The sequence below is a fragment of the Somniosus microcephalus genome, chromosome 20 (genome assembly GCF_052327205.1).
Source record: "Somniosus microcephalus isolate GS21.2 chromosome 20, FLI_Smic_1.0, whole genome shotgun sequence".
NCBI classification, from domain to species: Eukaryota; Metazoa; Chordata; class Chondrichthyes; order Squaliformes; family Somniosidae; genus Somniosus; species Somniosus microcephalus.
The window spans coordinates 43,663,536-43,682,118 of NC_141006.1; the positions used below are offsets into that span (position 1 = coordinate 43,663,536).

Below are 18,583 nucleotides of genomic sequence, written 5' to 3' on the forward strand. Positions count from 1 at the left end.
AAAATAAACCCCTCCACCTGTTTATGTATATCTTGCTTCTAATGTGCCTCACACTTACAGCCAGCCTGAGACTGTCCAAATGATTTAAATCTTTTATACTGCTCACCAAGCTTGAATTGTGGCCTCTGATAGGTTGCTGCAGAGCTGACGAAATTCATGGCAAAATCTGCAATAAAAACAGCTTCATGACTTTAAGAGGAAGTGACGAGAAGTGGCTTGCAGGAGGGGAAATAAAATTGAATCCTTACAGAGAAAGTCCCTATCTAAAGAAACGGGTTGCAGTAAGGAACAACTTGTGGTTATTTGGCACCCAAATGTAAAACACAGGTGCTTCACTAATTTTTTTTCAGATTCTCCAGAATGTTCCCCGCAAGCACCACCTTTGCCTGTCCACAGCCTCCGGGTCCTGACTTTTCCTTCCCCAACTTCCTCTCTTTTTTGGGCTGCTTTGTAGTAATACATGTAGAATGTGGCTAAGGAGATGAAGATTCGAAGGTGCCTGATTTGGAAAGTAGCATCTGATCTTTAGTGTGACTCATTGAGCCTCAGTACTGCAGGTGAAACCAGTGGTCTGACTGGTTGAAGAGCCATGCTACTTGTGTTTATGACCCATACAAGTAAGGATCAAATCTTGTGTGGTAGAGGATGTGGTATCCCATTAGTATACCTTTATCTAATGCAGGGTAATACACTTTTTTTAAATTTCTAAACATAGGGCTGGTGTTTATTCACTCTAGAAAGCTGTATCTACAATGTTTAGTCCATTTTGCTTCGGAGGGTAAGCACCAGTCTCGGGAGTGGACCGCCGTTGAAACATTACTAGAAACAAGTCTAGCAATTAAACATACATCATAGCAATCATTTTCAAGAAAGGAATACCCATGTGTGTGATAGCAAAGTACTGCAGATGCTGGAAATCCGAAATAACAACAGAAAATGCTGGAAAAACTCAGCAGGCCAGGCAACATCCGTGGAGTGAAATTAGAGTCGACGTTTCGGGTCAAAACCCTTTATCAAAATTAAAGAGGCACAGGGAATGAACTAGATTAAGAGGCCAGGCTGGGAGAGAACAAAAGAGAAGAGACATTAAGAGGTATTCATAACGAGACGAGATGGTGATAGGACTAGTTCTAGCTCTAGCTGTCTTTTGTCTCCACTAGTCCTATCACCATCTCGTCTCGTTTTGAATACCTCTTAATGTCTCTTCTCTTTTGTTCTCTCCCAGCCTGGCCTCTTAATCTATTTCATTCCCTGTGCCTCTTTAGTCTTGATAAAGGATTTTGACCCGAAACGTCGACTCTAATTTCTCTCCACGGATGTTGCCTGGCCTGCTGAGTTTTTCCAGCATTTTCTGTTGTTATACCCATGTGTGTGTCCTTTCCAGGAGAAAAGGAGATGCCAAGATACAGTTGAACAGTTTATTTTGGATGAGTAATCCATGGTAGGAGTCAGAGGAGATATTACTTTAGCCTACAAATTACTGTTTGTGATTTTAATGCTTAAAATGTGATGAAATTCCTCTGCTTTTTAATTGGTATTACTGTTTTTAAAATAAACATATGTGTCTCTTAAAATAGCATACTTATGAATGTTGTATAAATCATAGAATGATACAGCACAGAAGGAGGCCATTTGGCCCATCATGCCTGTGCCAGCTCTTTGGTAGAGTAATCTACTTAGTCCCACTCCCCTGCTCTTTCCCCATAGCCCTGTATTTTTTTCCCTTCAAGTATTTATCCAATTCTCTTTTTAAATGTTACTATTAAATCTGATTCCACCACCCTTTTAGGCAGTGCATTCCAGATCACAACCACTCACTGTGGTTAAAAAAAAAAAAAGTTTCCTCACGTCGCCTCTGGTTCTTTAGCCAATCACCTGAAATCTGTATCCTTTGGTTAACGACCCTTCTGCCACTGGAAACAGTTTCTCTTTATTTACTCTTCTCAAAACCATTCATGATTTTGAACACCTCTATCAAATCTTCTCTTAACCTTCTCTGCTCTAAGGAGAATAACCCCAGCTTCTCCAGTCTCTCCACATAACTGAAGTCCCTCATCCCTGGTACCATTTTGGTAAATACAGAAAATACTCAGCAGGTCAGGCAGCATCAGTTGACGTTTCAGGTCGATGACTTTTCGTCAAGACGGAAGGTCATCGACCTGAAACGTTAACTCTGTTTCTCTCTCTCTACAGATGCTGCCTGACCTGCTGAGTATTTCCAGCATTTTCTGTTTTATTTCAGATTTTCAGCAGCTGCAGTATTTTGCTTTTGTACCATTTTGGTAAATTTCTTCTCTACCCTCTTCAAGGCCTTGACATCCTTCCTAAAGTGTGGTGCCCAAAATTGAACACAATACTCCAGCTGAGACCTAGCCAGTGTTTTGTAAAGGTTTAGCATCACTTCCTTGCTTTTGTACTCTATGGCTCTGTTAAAGCATAGGATCCCATATGCTTTTTTAACAGCCTTTTCAACTTGTCCTGCCATCTCAGAGATTTGTGTATGTACACCCCAGGTCTTTCTCTTCCTGCACCCCCTTTTAAAATTGTACCACTTAGTTGATAGTGCCTTTCATTCTTCTACCAAAATGTATCACTTCACACTTTTCTGTGTTAAATTTCATCTGTCATGTGTCTGCCCATTTCACCAGTCTGCCAGCCCTCCTGAAGTTTGTTACTATCCGCCTCATTGTTCACTACATTTCTGACTTTTGTATCATCTGCAGACTTTGAAATTATGCTCTGTATACCCAAGTCCAGGTCATTAATATATATCAGAAAGAGCAGTAATATTGACCCCTGGGGAACACCATTGTATACTTCCCTCCAGTCTGAGGAACATCTGTTCACCACTACTCTCTGCTTTCTGTCCCTTAGCCAATTTTGTATCCATGCTGCCACTGTCCCTTTAATCCTATGGGCTTTAATTTTGTTATTAAGTCTATAATGTGGTACTTTGTCAAACGCCATTTGAAAGTCCAGATACACATCAACTCTCTGTTAGTTCATGAAAGAACTCGATCAAGTTAGTCAAACACAATTTGCTTTTAACAAATGCAGGACAACTTTCATTTATTAGCCCATACTTTTCCAAAAGTCAATTAATTTTGTCCCAGATTATTGTCTGTAAAAGTTTCCCCACTACTGATGTTCGGCTGACTGGCCTATAGTTGCTGGGTTTATATATCTCCCCTTTTTTAAACAGTGGTGTAACATTAGAAATCTTCCAGTCCTCTGGCATCACCCCCATATCCAAAGGAGGATTAGAAGATTGTGGCCAGAGCCTCTGCAATTTCCACTCTTCCTTTATAAAAGATGTAATAGCAGAGCACTTTGAAAACAGTGACAAGATCGGACAAAGTCAACATGGGTTTACAAAAGGTAAATCGTGCTTGACTAATTACTGGAATTTTTTGGGTGTAACTGGTAGAATAGATAAGGGAGAACCAGTGGATGTGGTGTATTTGGACTTTCAGAAGGCTTTCGATAAGGTCCCACATAAGAGACTAGCATGCAAAGTTAAAGCACATGGGATTGGGGGTAAGGTACTGACTTGGATAGAGAACTGGTTGGCAGATAGGAAGCAAAGAGTTGGAATAAATGGGTCTTTTTCCGAGTGGCAGGCAGTGACTAGTGGGGTACCGCAGGAATCGGTGCTAGGACCCCAGTTATTCACAATATATATTAATGATCTAGACGAGGGAACTAGATGTAATATCTCCAAGTTTGCAGACGACACAAAGCTGGGTGGGCGTGTGTGCTGTGAGGAGGATGCAGAGAAACTCCAGTGTGATTTGTACAGGTTGGGTGATTGGGCAGATGCATGGCAGATGCAGTATAATGTGGATAAATGTGAGGTTATACACTTTGGTGGCAAAAATAGGAAGGCAGGTTATAATCTGAACGGCAATAGATTGGGAAAAGGGGAAGTGCAACGAGACCTGGGTGTCCTTGTGCACCAGTCGCTGAAGGTAAGCATGCAGGTGCAGCAGGCGGTTAAGAAGGCAAATGGTATGTTGGCCTTCATAGCGAGAGGATTCGAGTACAGGAGCAAGGATGTCTTGCAGCAGTTGTACAGGGCCTTGGTGAGACCACATCTTGAGTATTGTGTGCAGTTTTGGTCGTCTTATCTGAGGAAGGACATTCTTGCCATGGAGGGAGTGCAGCGAAGATTCACCAGACTGATACCTGGGATGGCAAGAATGACATATGAGGAGAGATTGGGTCAATTGGGCTTGTATTCGCTAGAGTTTAGAAGAATGAGAGGGGATCTCCTTGAAACTTATAAAATTCTAACAGGACTAGACAGACTAGATGCAGGAAGGATGTTCCCGATGGCAGGGGAGTCCAGAACCAGGGGTCACAGTCTAAGGATAAGGAGTAAGCCATTTAGGACAGAAATGAGGAGGAATTTCTCACCCAGAGAGTGGTGAACCTGTGGAATTCTCTACCACAGAAGGCAGTTGAGGCCAATTCATTAAATATATTCAAGAAGGAGTTAGATATATTTCTTAAGGCTAAAGAGATATGGGGAGAAAGCAGGGACAGGGTACTGAATTTGGATGATCAGCCACGATCTCATTAAGTGGCGGAACAGGCTTGAGGGGCCGAATGGCCTACTCCTGCTCCTATCTTCTATGTTTCCTTCCCTCCGGAACCTAGGATGCATCCCATCCAGACTGGGTGACTTTTGTACTTTGAGCACTGCCAACCTTTTAAGTACATCCTCTTTATCTATTATCCTATCCAATATCGCTACTGCCTCCTCCTTTACGATATATTGGAAGCATCCTTGTCTCTCGTGAGGTCAGATGCAAACTACTCATACAAATAAGTTGTGTTCATGTGCTAAAATTGCAACCAGTAACTTCTAGGTTGATAAGACCCATTATTAAAGAACAATTATATGATTAGTTAGAGGCAGCTTGTGTGTTTTCTCAGGAAATGACTAAAAAGCAGAAGTAAACAACGAGAGCAATTGACACTGACTGGAATACAGGAGCAAAAGCCCCCAAAACCCAAACAGATGGTAGAACCAATGCTATGATTGCTCAGAATCCTAAGGAGGCATACTATGGGGTAGACTGATGTTCATAATGTCAGTGAGTACAATCAATCAGTAAAGCCTGGGAGGTTTGAAATACAGTAAGTACATCTGCCTGAGGCTCAGTGAAACGATCCCATGCTGCAGGTGTATGAGCTAAGGCTGTATGTACATACGGATCACTCCATAGATGTAGTTGTATCAGCATCACACTGTACCCATATTACACAAGCATTCTGTTTGCCACTTGTTAACCTCAATCAAGAATAGGAACTGCACCAGTTTCATCACATTTGGCGGTTATTGCAAAGTTAGCAGTCTCGTATCTCATGGTGGCCATTGGCCTCCTCAAAAGCACCCAAGATCATCTCTGCTAGCAGCAGCTAAGTTCTCAGTGCAATTAAAACATGTAATTTCCCTTGTAATTCGCCACTGTGATTTACTTGGCTCACAGGGTGCAGGCTGATGATCTGGCTTAAAGCTCTGCTCACAGGCCAGCTATCTTTCTACCAACTTCTTGGTTACCCTGGGTTCGTGAGGCCACAAAATGACCAGCTGACTCGGGGACATGCATCCCTGTTCAAGTTACCAAACCCTTAAATCACCTGGAACCACTTCTTGAAAAAATCTCAACATTACCCACAGACTCGTACAAAATAGAACTGAGCACTGCTGTAACAAATGCACGATGGTGCAAATTATAGATTTTGTCATTCCAATTTTGGGTTGTGTTTGGAGAGAGCATGTTGACCTGTACACTAGAGTAAAGTACTGGTAGTTTCAAGACCAACTGATGGTGGTAGTAATGGAGGCAATTTGAAGTAAGTTAAATACACCACACAAATATGCCACAGAACAGTTGCTTTAAGATATGACTTTTTATAGCCTATTGGTGCCAATGCTGACTGGAAAGGAAAATAAGCCTAATTAAAACACTAGACTACATTTACAGATAACATGCACTAGCAAAAATCTAGAGAGCCCACAAGATCATACATATTCACAGTAATGGTTTAAATAAATAGTAATTATTTGTTTGCAGCTTTTTATTTCCAGATTTTTTAAAACTGAATTAAAATCCTGGAACTCCCTACCTAACAGCACAATGGGAATACCTTCACCACACAGACTGCAGCGGTTCAAGAAAGCGGCTCACCACAACATTCGCAAGGGTAATTAGAGTTGGGCAATAAATGCTGGCCTTACCACTGACGCCCACATCCTGTGATGAATAAAAACGAATTCTTTAAAACTGCCATGGCAGAATTTGAACTCACTTTTTCTGCATTATTAGTCCAAACCTATGGATTACTAGTCCAGTAATTTAACCATTACGTGACCGAGGGGCTAGAATTTGTTTACATGATGGACTGTTCCTCCCCCCTCTTGAATTTTCTCCCAATAACATGGAATTCTTCAGAATTTTTTCTTTATTAATTCTTCCCTTCTTTCACTTGAATACTTGAGAATCCACAGGAAAGGTTAAACACAGGAGAAGAGAATCGTATCCTCCCACTGTGCAAGAGATGTGTTTGGATACAGGATGAAGGATTGGGTGTGGTAGGCAGGAAGAAAGCTGAGCAGTAACAATGCATTGATGTCACCAAATAAGTCAATTAGTTCTGGCTAATGCTCAGACTATGACTGCTGAATTGTTGCACTGCACCTTGGAAATAAGTAAATGCACTGAAAGATTTGAAGACTAGATTCTAGCTGTAGTGTGCAAAGGCTGGCAGGAGAGGAGACCCTGGAGTGGTGTGGGTGGTTGAGGTGACGTCACCCCTCCCCTCCTCCCGTGAAGCGGAAGTGCCCGCCCGTCACGTGATCCGGGCGGAAGTGGCGGTTCGAGTGAGTGGAAGGCCGCTGGGTGTTGGCGGCTCAGGGACAAAAGGTAAATGTTACCCTCCGGGGAGCCGGGCAGGACACGACAGGACGGTTGGTGGCGACGTTTTACTGTGTGGGGGGCGGCGCGACGGCTCTCTGTGGTGAATTGGCGGCTCAGCATCTCTTGTCGTCCGTCACAGGGAAACGGCGGGCGGGGGCAAATTACAGGGGAGCCGGGCCTCCGACTCCCACCGCTCCCGGGGGCGGGGGGATAATCCCCACAACATGACCGGCCTGAGGTTGCTGGGGTCAATGTGGGGCGGCTGGTCCTCTTCGGATCTGCCCACGGTAGGTCTAGGGGAGGCGGGCAGGATTCATGGTACCATGTTGATTTTGTGTTTCTTTTTGCATAACCCGGCAGAGCCGAGGGTTTTAAAATGAACATGATGTGTTGATGCTCCAATGGGACAAGGAAAGGATTTGTTTGTACTCAAGGTGATGAGTAGGGGAGTTGAGTGCTGCCTCACTGAGAAGGAAAATTGGAGAGCTCAGTTATTCTGAGCTGTTCTCACTTCCTAACAAGCAGCAATGTGATATTGTTGAAACCCTTCCCTCAGCCGGGGTCTGATTTTCTCTATCCTAGCAGAAGGTTGTGGGTTCAAGTCCCACACCAGAGACCTGCGCACTAGGCTGACACTCCAGTGCAGTACTGAGGAAGTGCTGCACTGTCAGAGGTACCGTCTTTCGGATGAGATGTTAAACCAAGGCCCCTTCTGACCTCTCGAGTGCATGTAAAAGATCCCATGACACTATATCGAAGAGGAGCTGGGGCGTTCTCCCCGGTGTCCTTGCCAATATCTATCCCTCAATCAACATCACAAACAAATTAGCTAGTCGTTATCACATTACTGTTTGTGGGAGCTTGCTGTGCACAAATGGTTGCTGTGTTTCCTATATTACAACAGTGACTACACTTCAAATGTACTTCATTGGCTGTAAAGCACTTTGGAATGTCCTGAGGTTGTGAATGGTGCAATATAAATGCAAGTCTTTTATTTTTTTTAAAAATTCTATTTGGCAGATCAGTTCAGCATAACCTGATTTTTAGCAGTTAGTGATGTGTATGCATTAAGTATGGTCACAGCTGCACCAACACACAAAGTTTACCTGTGGATCTTAGACACGCACAGCTGTGTGTGGGAGACAGTTTGCCAAAAGCTTGCAAAAGAAACATCCTGCTTGTTCCACCCATAATGGAGTGAATGTGTATTGATATATGTAATACATTAAATTTACCCTGATTAAAATCTAAAGACTCATGTTTACAGTATAAAGCTTTTCAAATTTATAATCCTTTATCTTCATACAGCAGGATGGGAGTATTCTCCAAGCCCTGAAATGTGCTTACTGGTTTGTTGTTACTGGTTTATTGCCAAAAGTTTTGATTTTTGAGCCATGGGGTGTGATAAATGTGAAATGACCAGTGGTTAGCTGGTGATAAACTCGGTGTCTGGAAGATGTGTAGTGATCATTTGTCAAATTTGACAGATTTTTTCAGCTCTACTTCCGCAGAAACCAGTGTATAAGGTATGCCTGTAAGTGGGCTTTTATGACTTGCAAGCACAGGAGTGCAGAGCTGTATTCCAAACTGAATCTAAAAGTCACGGGTGTGACCTATTCCCACCAGGGTGAATGGAAATTCTGGATCATTTGCCTGATAAATAACACCCAGTAGCTCTGTGTGTTTTGTATTCAGAAAATAACTTGAAGATCAGTGCCTCAGATACTTCACCATGGAGTGGTGTGAAGTTACTTTGAGCCTTCAGTTCTCCACACAAGTTCCTTGTTTTAGCTGTTAGCAATGTGGGAGGGCTCGGCAGAGGCTAGACATTCTTTACAGGGTTCATATCTCTGTAACATACTTTCCAGAAGACAGGTGATTGGTGTTGGTAGAGGCTAGGAGCAGGTTATCTGCCTGCTTACTTGGCCTGGGATAGGTAATGGTGGGGGGGCAGGAATATTCTTCTAAAAACAGACAAAGTTGGAAATATAGAAAAGCCCCAACTCGTGCTGCTAATATGGAAGCTTTGTGATTGGGAACAGGAAGTGATTTAAATGGAAATCGGCATTGTAAAGTGCTGACAGTTTTCCCTTAGTTAGTACCAATACTGGGCTAGTGAATTGACTTTAGATCCAGGTCATTGCTTTAATCCTCTATGACTTTGCCCCACTCTACCTCCGCAATCTCCTCCAGCCATATGTCCCTGCATGAATTCTCTCTCCCTCGCACAGCCTACATTATGCCGCCTTCCTCTTGAACTCCCTCTGCCACCACCTCTACCTCGTTTCCTCCCTTCTTGCCTGCAAAAGCCTTATTAATACCCTTATCTTCTGTTGTTGCCCCTCAACCACTTTTTTCCCCTTACTCCCCTCTGCTTGGTGTCTACTCTTAAAGTGCTCAAGAAAGTGTTCCTAAGATGTCTTTGTGCATGAATGCTATGAGATTTGTTGAAGTAACTTTTGATAACTTAATGAAATGTTTTGTGTGTAATATTATTGCACTATTACAGTTTATAATATATACAAATATAATGTATAACATTTATAATTGGAAATTTTCAAGAGTGCATACATGTTGATTTATACCCAATGAGATGAAAAATCCAAAGCACCCATATTTCTAAGTGACCTGAGTATCTCCGATCGGTTTTATATCTGCTTCTGGGATAACACCCATAATACATAGAGTATATTACTCAACTCGTGTCTTAAAATATTCGAGCTGATACTGCGCCCAAGTAGCTATTATGCTTGTGTGAGCCTGCACAGTGAGTGGTGAGTCTATTCAACTGTACATGCATCACAGCCAAACCTGATCTGTTCTCACCCAGTGACCACAGCATGCACTTTCTGGCAGAAGTTGTTGAGATCACTTGTGGCATCTCCATTGTCTCAGCTGAAATCAGAAAAATCACGCAAGACCCGGATTTGAAACTGAATTTTCCAAGTGGAAGGCAGTGACTGGTGGGGTACCGCAGGGATCGGTGCTAGGACCCCAGTTATTCACAACGTATATTAATGATCTAGACGAGGGAACTAGATGTAATATCTCCCAAGTTTGCAGATGACACAAAGCTGGGTGGGCGTGTGTGCTGTGAGGAGGATGCAGAGAAACTCCAGTAAGATTTGGGCAGATGCATGACAAATGCAGTATAATGTGGATAAATGCGAGGTTATCCACTTTGGTGGCAGAAACAGGAAGGCAGATTATTACCTGAACGGCAATAGATTGGGAGAAGGGGAAGTGCAACAAGACCTGGGTGTCCTTGTGCACCAGTCGCTGAAGGTGAGCATGCAGGTGCAGCAGGTGGTTAAGAAGGCAAATGGTATGCTGGCCTTCATAGCGAGAGGATTTGAATACAGGAGCAAGGATGTCTTGCTGCAGTTGTACAGGGCCTTGGTGAGACCACACCATGAGTATTGTGTGCAGTTTTGGTCACCTTATCTGAGGAAGGATGTTCTTGCCATGGAGGGAGTGCAGCGAAGATTGACCAGGCTGATACCTGGGATGGCAGGAATGACGTATGAAGAGAGATTGGGTCGATTAGGCTTATATTCGCTAGAGTTTAGAAGAATGAGAGGGGATCTCATTGAAACTTATAAAATTCTAACGGGACTAGACAGACTAGATGCAGGAAGGCTGTTCCCGATGGCGGGGAGTCCAGAACCAGGGGTCACAGTCTAAGGATAAGGGGTAAGCCATTTAGGACTGAGATGAGGAATTTCTTCACCCAGAGAGTGGTGAACCTGTGGAATTCTCTGCCACAGAAAACAGTTGAGGCCAATTAATTAAATATATTCAAGAAGGAGTTGGATATATTTCTTAAGGCTAAAGGGATTAAGGGATAAGGGGAGAAGGCAGGGACAGGGTACTGAGTTTGGATGATCAGCCATGATCGCATTAAATGGCGGAGCAGGCTCGAGGGGCCGAATGGCCTACTCCTGCTCCTGTTTCTATGATCAGCGTGTTGCAGTCTGTGCTTCATTCGCCAAGTAGGCTGTCAGAGAGCTTGTGCTTTTATCAACCTTGGAGGTGACTGCAGTAACAATATAAATGATCTGCAGGAACATCTGGCTTTCCAGTGTGAGCATTTAGATAAGTTGCAAAGGACAATAGGATGATACGCATATAATAAATAACAGCAATGAGGACATCCTGAAGACGTGCAAGGTGTGTTGTATGAATGCAAATTTGTCTGTTCCTTAATTGTGCTGGTGAACAGTGTATGCAAAGTGGTACTGAATCTTTGAGTGATTATATGGCCCTGCATAATCTTGTCACTAAAGGTGAAGTTGTTTAAAATTCATGTTTTGTTGTGCTGTGGGATTCATTCCCAGTGGATACAATCTTCACAGTTCACTTGTGCCACTGTGGGTCTTTCATACTTGTGAAATCTCTGAAAAATTGTTACTGATGCAATCCACTAAATTTCTCATGACTTCTTGACAAACATAATGCATTTATGTATTCATTGTGCTTTTAATCTATTTTTTTTTTTAAAAGGTTCTTGCTACACCAGTCCTCTCGATTTGAAATTCTTGCTATTTTTAACAAGAAAAATAATTGAGACTCTTCTGTCAATGCAGAATGGCACAAGTTACTTTCAGAATGTCTGCCAACAGCCAGAGTCCTTTGCACTTGAGTTTGTAGTTCTTTGAGCAGATCCATATGCTCAGGGATGTGGCAAATTCGCCCATTACCTCCACAGTGTGTCTGATGTAGAGCTAGGCTTTGCTAGCTGTACTGTCAGAATGAAACACACATTCATTTTGTTCATTGTAATCAGGTTAATTATCTCTGCATAATATATGAACTATCTGAAAGACTAGACGGCCATTTATAATTAATACTGTCTACATAGTGGTTGTTAATTTGATAATCTCCAAAGTACAGTAGCCTTGTATAATACTTCAGAATATTTCTACCAGAGAACCATTTGGTTTGCTCCTAAAACTAATTTAAACCCTAGTTAATTTAAAAAAAATCTAAATATTTATTGTCCTTCGACCTCTGCGCACATTCTCTTGTGGATAAAGGCGAGGTTATCCACTTTGGTGGCAAAAACAGGAAGACAGATTACTATCTGAACGGCAATAGATTGGGAGAAGGGGAAGTGCAACGAGACCCGGGTGTCCTTGTGCACCAGTCGCTGAAGGTAAGCATGCAGGTGCAGCAGGCGGTTAAGAAGGCAAATGGTATGTTGGCCTTCATAGCGAGAGGATTCGAGTACAGGAGCAAGGAGGACTTGCTGCAGTTGTACAGGGCCTTGGTGAGACCACGCCTTGAGTATTGTGTGCAGTTTTGGTCACCTTATGTGAGGAAGGATGTTCTTGCCATGGAGGGAGTGCAGCGAAGATTCACCAGACTGATACCTGGGATGGCAGGAATGACGTATGAGGAGAGATTGGGACGATTAGGCTTATATTCGCTAGAGTTTAGAAAAATGAGAGGGGATCTCATTGAAACTTATAAAATTCTAACGGGACTAGACAGACTAGATGCAGGAAGGATGTTCCCGATGGCGGGGGAGTCCAGAACCAGGGATCACAGTCTAAGGATAAGGGGTAAGCCATTTAGGACTGAGATGAGGAGGAATTTCTTCACCCAGAGAGTGGTGAACCTGTGGAATTCTCTACCGCAGAAGGCAGTTGAGGCCAACTTATTAAATATATCCAAGAAGGAGTTAGATATATTTCTTAAGGTTAAAGGGATCAAGGGATATGGGGAGAAAGCAGGGACAGGGTACTGAATTTGGATGATCAGCCATGATCTCATTAAATGGCAGAACAGGCTCGAGGGGCCCAATGGCCTACTCCTGCTCCTATCTTCTATGTTTCCTTCCCCCCCCCCCCCCCCCCCCACCCCAAACTGGACAATTTTCCCCGTTGACCTTGTGGGTGCTATTGTCACACTGTCAGTGGATAGCAGAAGCTGTGATTCAGGGTCCTAAAGATGAAATACTTCACTCCATCCAGGAACTAGTCAAGGGCTGGAGCAAACCAACTAAAGTGAGGGCAGGTACGGGGCTCAAACCTTTGACCTTTTGGTTGGGCATCAGTGCTTGACAGCTGGAGTTACAGCCTTACCCTACATTAGGACACTGTATAGTTTCGCTCAGCAACCTAACTGGAGAGTTTCAATTGATTTAAAAGTGAAATAGATAATATTTGTAGTAAGATTGCTTGTGAAATAATACCAAACCCAAAGAATAAACAGTAAAACAGATCTCACTGTGGTTCTGGCTGAAATAAAACCTCAGTAGTGATGAGCATGCTAATGATATTTTGAGGACTGTCAATTTCTTAGTGCTAACTTTTTCTCTTTTGCTTGGTATAAATAATTTTGATAACAGTAGATCGCATTTCCATTGGAATGTTCCTCTCGCAGTCTTGGTCTCTGAAAGTAATCCACCTAGCAGCCTGTGTAAGGGTGAACCAAACGCCTCATAATGTACACAACGGGCCTGCTGGTAGTAAGAGTGAGCCATGCGATTTGGGCATGTGATCCTATAAATACACCAAGATGATTCCTAACTCCAAGTAAATATGAATGAAGGGGCCGTGCATTGTTTGGCTGGATTGTATGTCAGGAAAGCACTGTTCCTCGTGGTGAGTTTGGCTATCTGTACCCCTGTAATTTCTGGGCTATGAGGTGAGTGTCTGTACTGTTAACCTAGTGCTCTCAGTACAGGAAACTTTGTGTTATCCGGAGGCTAACTGTCCGGAATGCTCGAGCCACTGGCAAAAATCAGGAGCTGTTTTCGTTAGGTTTTTTTTCTTCTCGTTGCTTTTTTTCTCAACAGTCAAGCTCTGCAAGGTCTGCTGAAGCTGTTGCTAAGCTACAGAGACGCTTGGACTGTTTAGAAGCTGTTGCAACAGGGTTTGTTGACAGATACGGAGCTCAAAAGCTTCCGTATCTTTCAACATTAACGCTGGTTTGTCCGGCAGTTTTGAGGGAACGGCAACAGTTTGGTCCCGTCGGTGCCGGATAGCACAAAGCTTCCTGTATTATAATTGGCAGATGTGCCGCTGGATGTGATTAGTCGTGATTGTTCCTGCTTCTCTCACTGGTCTCGTGTATCTGCAGATTTCGCAGTTGGCGCTTGTGTCGTTGTATGTGTGGTAACAACATGTCATTGCCGCTGCTCGATGAGGCTGCGACTGTGTCTGGGACAGAACGGGAGACTGCAGTGGTAAGAAATCTATTCTCTTGTTCTGCCCGTTATCTGTAAGGTGGCACCTGCTGGAATCCAATTTTTGGGACTCATTTCAGATTTATAAAATAGCTTTCTGAATCCCTTGCTGTGATCTCTGATAATATCAAGTATTGCATTTTTTAAGGGAATCTTGTATTCGCTATTGCTCAGCTAAAACACCCAGGGACTGGCTGATGCTGCATTGTCCTTTTTAACTCTAGACCTGGATTTGAGCTAGCAATCTCTCTGGCTTTTATGTAACTCAAGGCTGCGAGCACCTCATTTAATATGCTGAGCACCGCTCCGATATTTAAGCTTGTATGAATAATTTGTTATTTCATCGGTAAGGAAAAAACATTTTGAAGTGCTTGTTTTCCACACAGCGAGAGCAGCTGGGGAGAGTTTATCACTCCGTCGCTCTGTCACGCTGCTCACTGCTGCCTGAAATTCGATTTGCGTCTGTGGTCTGTTTCATGCTTTTGTCTCCTTTCTTCCATCCCCTGTAACCACCAGAGTAAAGGTAGGGCATTAACTTGCAAAATAGTGCTTCTATTTAATTGCTACTAAAAACTTCCTCTCTCACTTTACAAAGATTTTTGAGGTTTCCCTCTGTATTCTAGCCAGCAATTGAGATGTCCAAATTTACTTTTGTCCCATTTGTTCCATTTTGGAGCATGTGTGGGTGGTTAATCATGTGCAGTCCTGCTATTGACATTAATGTCATACCAGTGAAATTATGGTTATTATCTTCCCGTGACTGTAATTAATTTGGAATCCCACTGCTTGATGTACAGAGACGGCTTTAATCAAACATTCTGCATTTGGCATTTTTCTACTGAATCAAATAATTTCTCAGCTGAGCTGATTGTACGGTGTTATTTTGTGCTGATTGTACGGTGTTATTTTGTGCTGGTGTGAAGTCAGTGTGTTTGGGTTGTGTTTTACAGGTTATTTTCCTGCATGGACTTGGAGACACTGGGTGAGTTTGTTTTAGATGAAAAGTGGAGAGACTTTGACTAAGTTCATAATTCTGTTTGTAATAAAATTAATTGAATGCAAATCTGCTGCATATTGTGATCTGATGAGAAAATATTTAACTGGCTTTGTTGTCCGTGGTTTTGTAACCATTCCCATTATATACACCTGGTTACCAACAATTGTATAATTATAGACCTTTTCCAAGAAATTAAACATCTTTCTGCTCTATTTAGTTGTTATTTCCCCTGGTGCAGACACTCTCTTCCACAAAGATTCCTAAAGCTGGCACAGAAGGATAGAGCTTTTTCAATATCGCTAGTCAAAAGGTGCCCTTGAATTGGGATGCGAGACATAGTGATATATTTTTTCCCTCCCTGAGACATTGCACTATTGCAAAGTACTTTACTGCATATCTGCGTTAGGATCTGATGAAATATTCCTTTGGTGGCTCAGCAACTTTATCCAGCAAGTAGCTGAGCCATGTAGACCATAAGGCCGAGATTGAATTCTTGGTCTGTACCGAGTTATCTGATCTCGGCTCGGATGGCGATAGGGGTGCTACAATTGACCTCCATGTCCTTGGGTTAGGGAGGGGGAAGTTGCCTGTGGTCCCACTCCTGACCACTATCCTGACACTCCTGGCAGTGGGCATTGGGCAGGGACAGGATCTAATTGGTCTGTAATGCCCCATATGGCAACTAGCTGACGCTCGCTATTAAGGCTCACGCACAAATAATGATGGAACTGTATCGAGCATGCAGTCAATTCCTTTGTCTAATCTACATCACACTTACTTGGTGTTTTACTAATTCTCTGCTGTTTGCAAAACACACATTTTTAAAAAGCATTGTTGCTGTCAGTGAAAGATGCTGTCCTGAAGAGGAGGTAAAATTGGAAGCCATGTCTTACCAGACTGGGTTTGTGCACTTGGTGGCTGGATGGAGACTGCAATCTCAATTCCGAGCACTTCTATCTTTGGTCATTCTGCCCTCATCTTTTACTTTTTGCCTCTTTCTAAACCTTTCCCCTTCCAATTTCTCTCTTGCACCTTCTAGTCTGATTTCTGATCCAAAAGAAGTATTTGTACTAATATTTGTTCTGGTGTCCCTGCTGCACCTCTTGGCTCTTTTGAATCACCTAACCCCTCAGTCTTCTATGGCTAACACTACCTCTCCTTACTAAATTCGCCTGTTCTATCATTCTTCTCAATTTTAACTCTCCTTAATTCTCTAATTATTTTGTTGAGCAAAATCAAATCTTAACTTCCCCTCTTGAAATCACCATTCTTGGCTGGTTCATTGTTCACTATAAGCAGTGGCTCTACCTCTCCTACGAATCAGTCTAACCCTAATGTAGAGTTCTTTGCTTTCCTAAATGAGAATACCAGTAACCATGGTCATCCCATTACAGGAAACTTTCTGGTATCCGGCACCGACGGTACCGAGCTGGTGCCGTACCATCAAAACTGCCGTAGAAACCAGCGCTAATGTTAAAACATACGGAGCTTTTGAGCTCTGTGTGAATCAACAAACCCTGTTGCTTAGCAACAGCTTCAAAACAGTCAGCCGCAGCTTAAAAGCATCTCTGTAGCTAAGCAACAGCTTCAGCTAGACCTTGCAGAGCCTGACTGGAAAAAAAAAAGCAACGAGAAGTAAAAAAAACTTATAGGAAACGGCTCCTGAATTTTGCCGGTAGATAGAGCTTTCCGGACATTTTAACCTCTGGTTAAATGAAAGTTTCCTGTTTTCAGCTTAAATCAAGTTTAACTCTTAATGTATATGTCCCCTTACTTTTGCACTCTTCTGACCATTGTCTAATGTTTGATTTGTCAGGAGAATTTTCAAAAGGTATATTCTAATGCAGTCCCATCCTGTTTGGCACTATAAATCGGGTAGTTGCAAGAAAAAAATTTGTTGGCGTCACAGCTGTTTTTCAGGTGCTAAACGGGCACCTAAGCCTCCAATATGGCAGACAGGAAATGCACACTCATTATGAGCGGGGAGTGTGCCACCTGCCATATTGGTATAGGCAAAACTATCAATGTCCAGGGCTCAATACTGAAACTGACTCGGCCCGTTACATATGTAAATAAGGGGCATAATGCCTGTTTGAAGCCTCTCTGCAATATTGCATTGCCCTGAGGCAGCTGGCGCTGGCTGTGTTCAGAAAAACAAGGTCTATATGTGGCCTAACTAGCTATCCTTAAAGGAAGTGCCACCAAAAAGGTAAAAAAAATACTTGCCTGCATTTGAAGCCGGGAGGGGCCAGGAGTGCTCCTCCCACCTCTGCATTCAAACCATGGGCAGCCGCTGACCACTCATCAACGGCCTCTCACCCGGTCGCCCAGTTTCTCGGACCCCTTTAAGGATTTATCTTCCCCTCCCTTGTCCTCATCTGTTGATTCTGGGACTACATCTTGGTTCAGGTATACCTGTTGTTATGCTGTGTTTCGTAACAATTCTGCCTCTTGCAATAAATATCTTGATCAGTCTGAGCCATACAAGCTTATGAAAAAGGAGGGCAGGAAAATTCCAACTGGTCCGTCAAACCTGTCCCATCCCATCATAGTACGACTTACACGAGCCACTCACCCACTGCCCCCGCCGGGCAAAAACCGACAGCCAATTTACAAAAAAATTGGGAAATTCTTCTCCGACCCCTGAAAGCAATTAAGCAACCTCCAGGTGACTGATATCACTAGTTCCAATTAATCCACCTACCTTCTACTCACAGGAACTTGTCCAGCATCCTTGTGAAGGATAGCAGCAAATCCACACTCCCTGCATGTACTGACATCCTATTCCAGAGGTTGACAACACTCTGAGGACAAAAAGTTCTTCCTGGCATCTAACCGAACTATGCTTTGGTAACTTGTATTGATGCCTACTTGTCCTCGCCTGAATCAACTTTATATTTGCCTGTAACTTCTGTTAATTCAGTAGTGGAGCTCCTTGATGCCATCAACCACCGCCTTCCTGTCCCTCCAGCAGTTGCTCCTTCTGGTCCCTCGCTGCTCCTTCTGGTCCCTCGCTGCTCCTTCTGGTCCCTCGCTGCTCCTTCTGGTCCCTCGCTGCTCCTTCTGGTCCCTCGCTGCTCCTTCTGGTCCCTCGCTGGTCCCTCGCTGCTCCTTCTGGTCCCTCGCTGCTCCTTCTGGTCCCTCGCTGGTCCCTCGCTGCTCCTTCTGGTCCCTCGCTGCTCCTTCTGGTCCCTCGCTGCTCCTTCTGGTCCCTCGCTGATGCTGTGTCTGATAACTTTGGGAATCCCTTTTCCACCCCATTTCCATCTGATAGTACAAATACCAACTCTTCTAAAGAGAGTGTTAACCTTGGGTCACTTTTCTCTTCCAAAACCTGCGTTCAAGTATCTGTTTCTCTTTTGTGACCAGCACTTTTCTACTCTTAATGCTGCATGAAGCCCAAATCCACCCAAGACATACATACTGCTCCTGTAGCTACGGAAGATTTTTTTAGCACCTCTCTTGGAC

At 43.3% G+C, this 18,583-nt stretch overlaps 1 protein-coding gene across 4 annotated transcripts in view; it reads left to right on the forward strand.

Moving 5' to 3' along the window:
• Window positions 1–6,491: 6,491 nt before the first annotated feature.
• lypla2 (lysophospholipase 2) overlaps window positions 6,492–18,583 on the forward strand; it is a 32,806-nt gene continuing 20,714 nt past the window's right edge. Inside the window, exons 1-3 of one of the 4 annotated variants that reach the window (XM_085962534.1) lie at window positions 6,492–6,932; window positions 14,013–14,118; window positions 15,069–15,100. In XM_085962534.1, the coding sequence (XP_085818660.1) occupies window positions 14,041–14,118; window positions 15,069–15,100 (110 nt within the window). In that variant the 5' untranslated portion in view covers window positions 6,492–6,932; window positions 14,013–14,040. The other 3 variants (XM_085962535.1, XM_085962536.1, XM_085962537.1) reach the window with 3 other exon arrangements.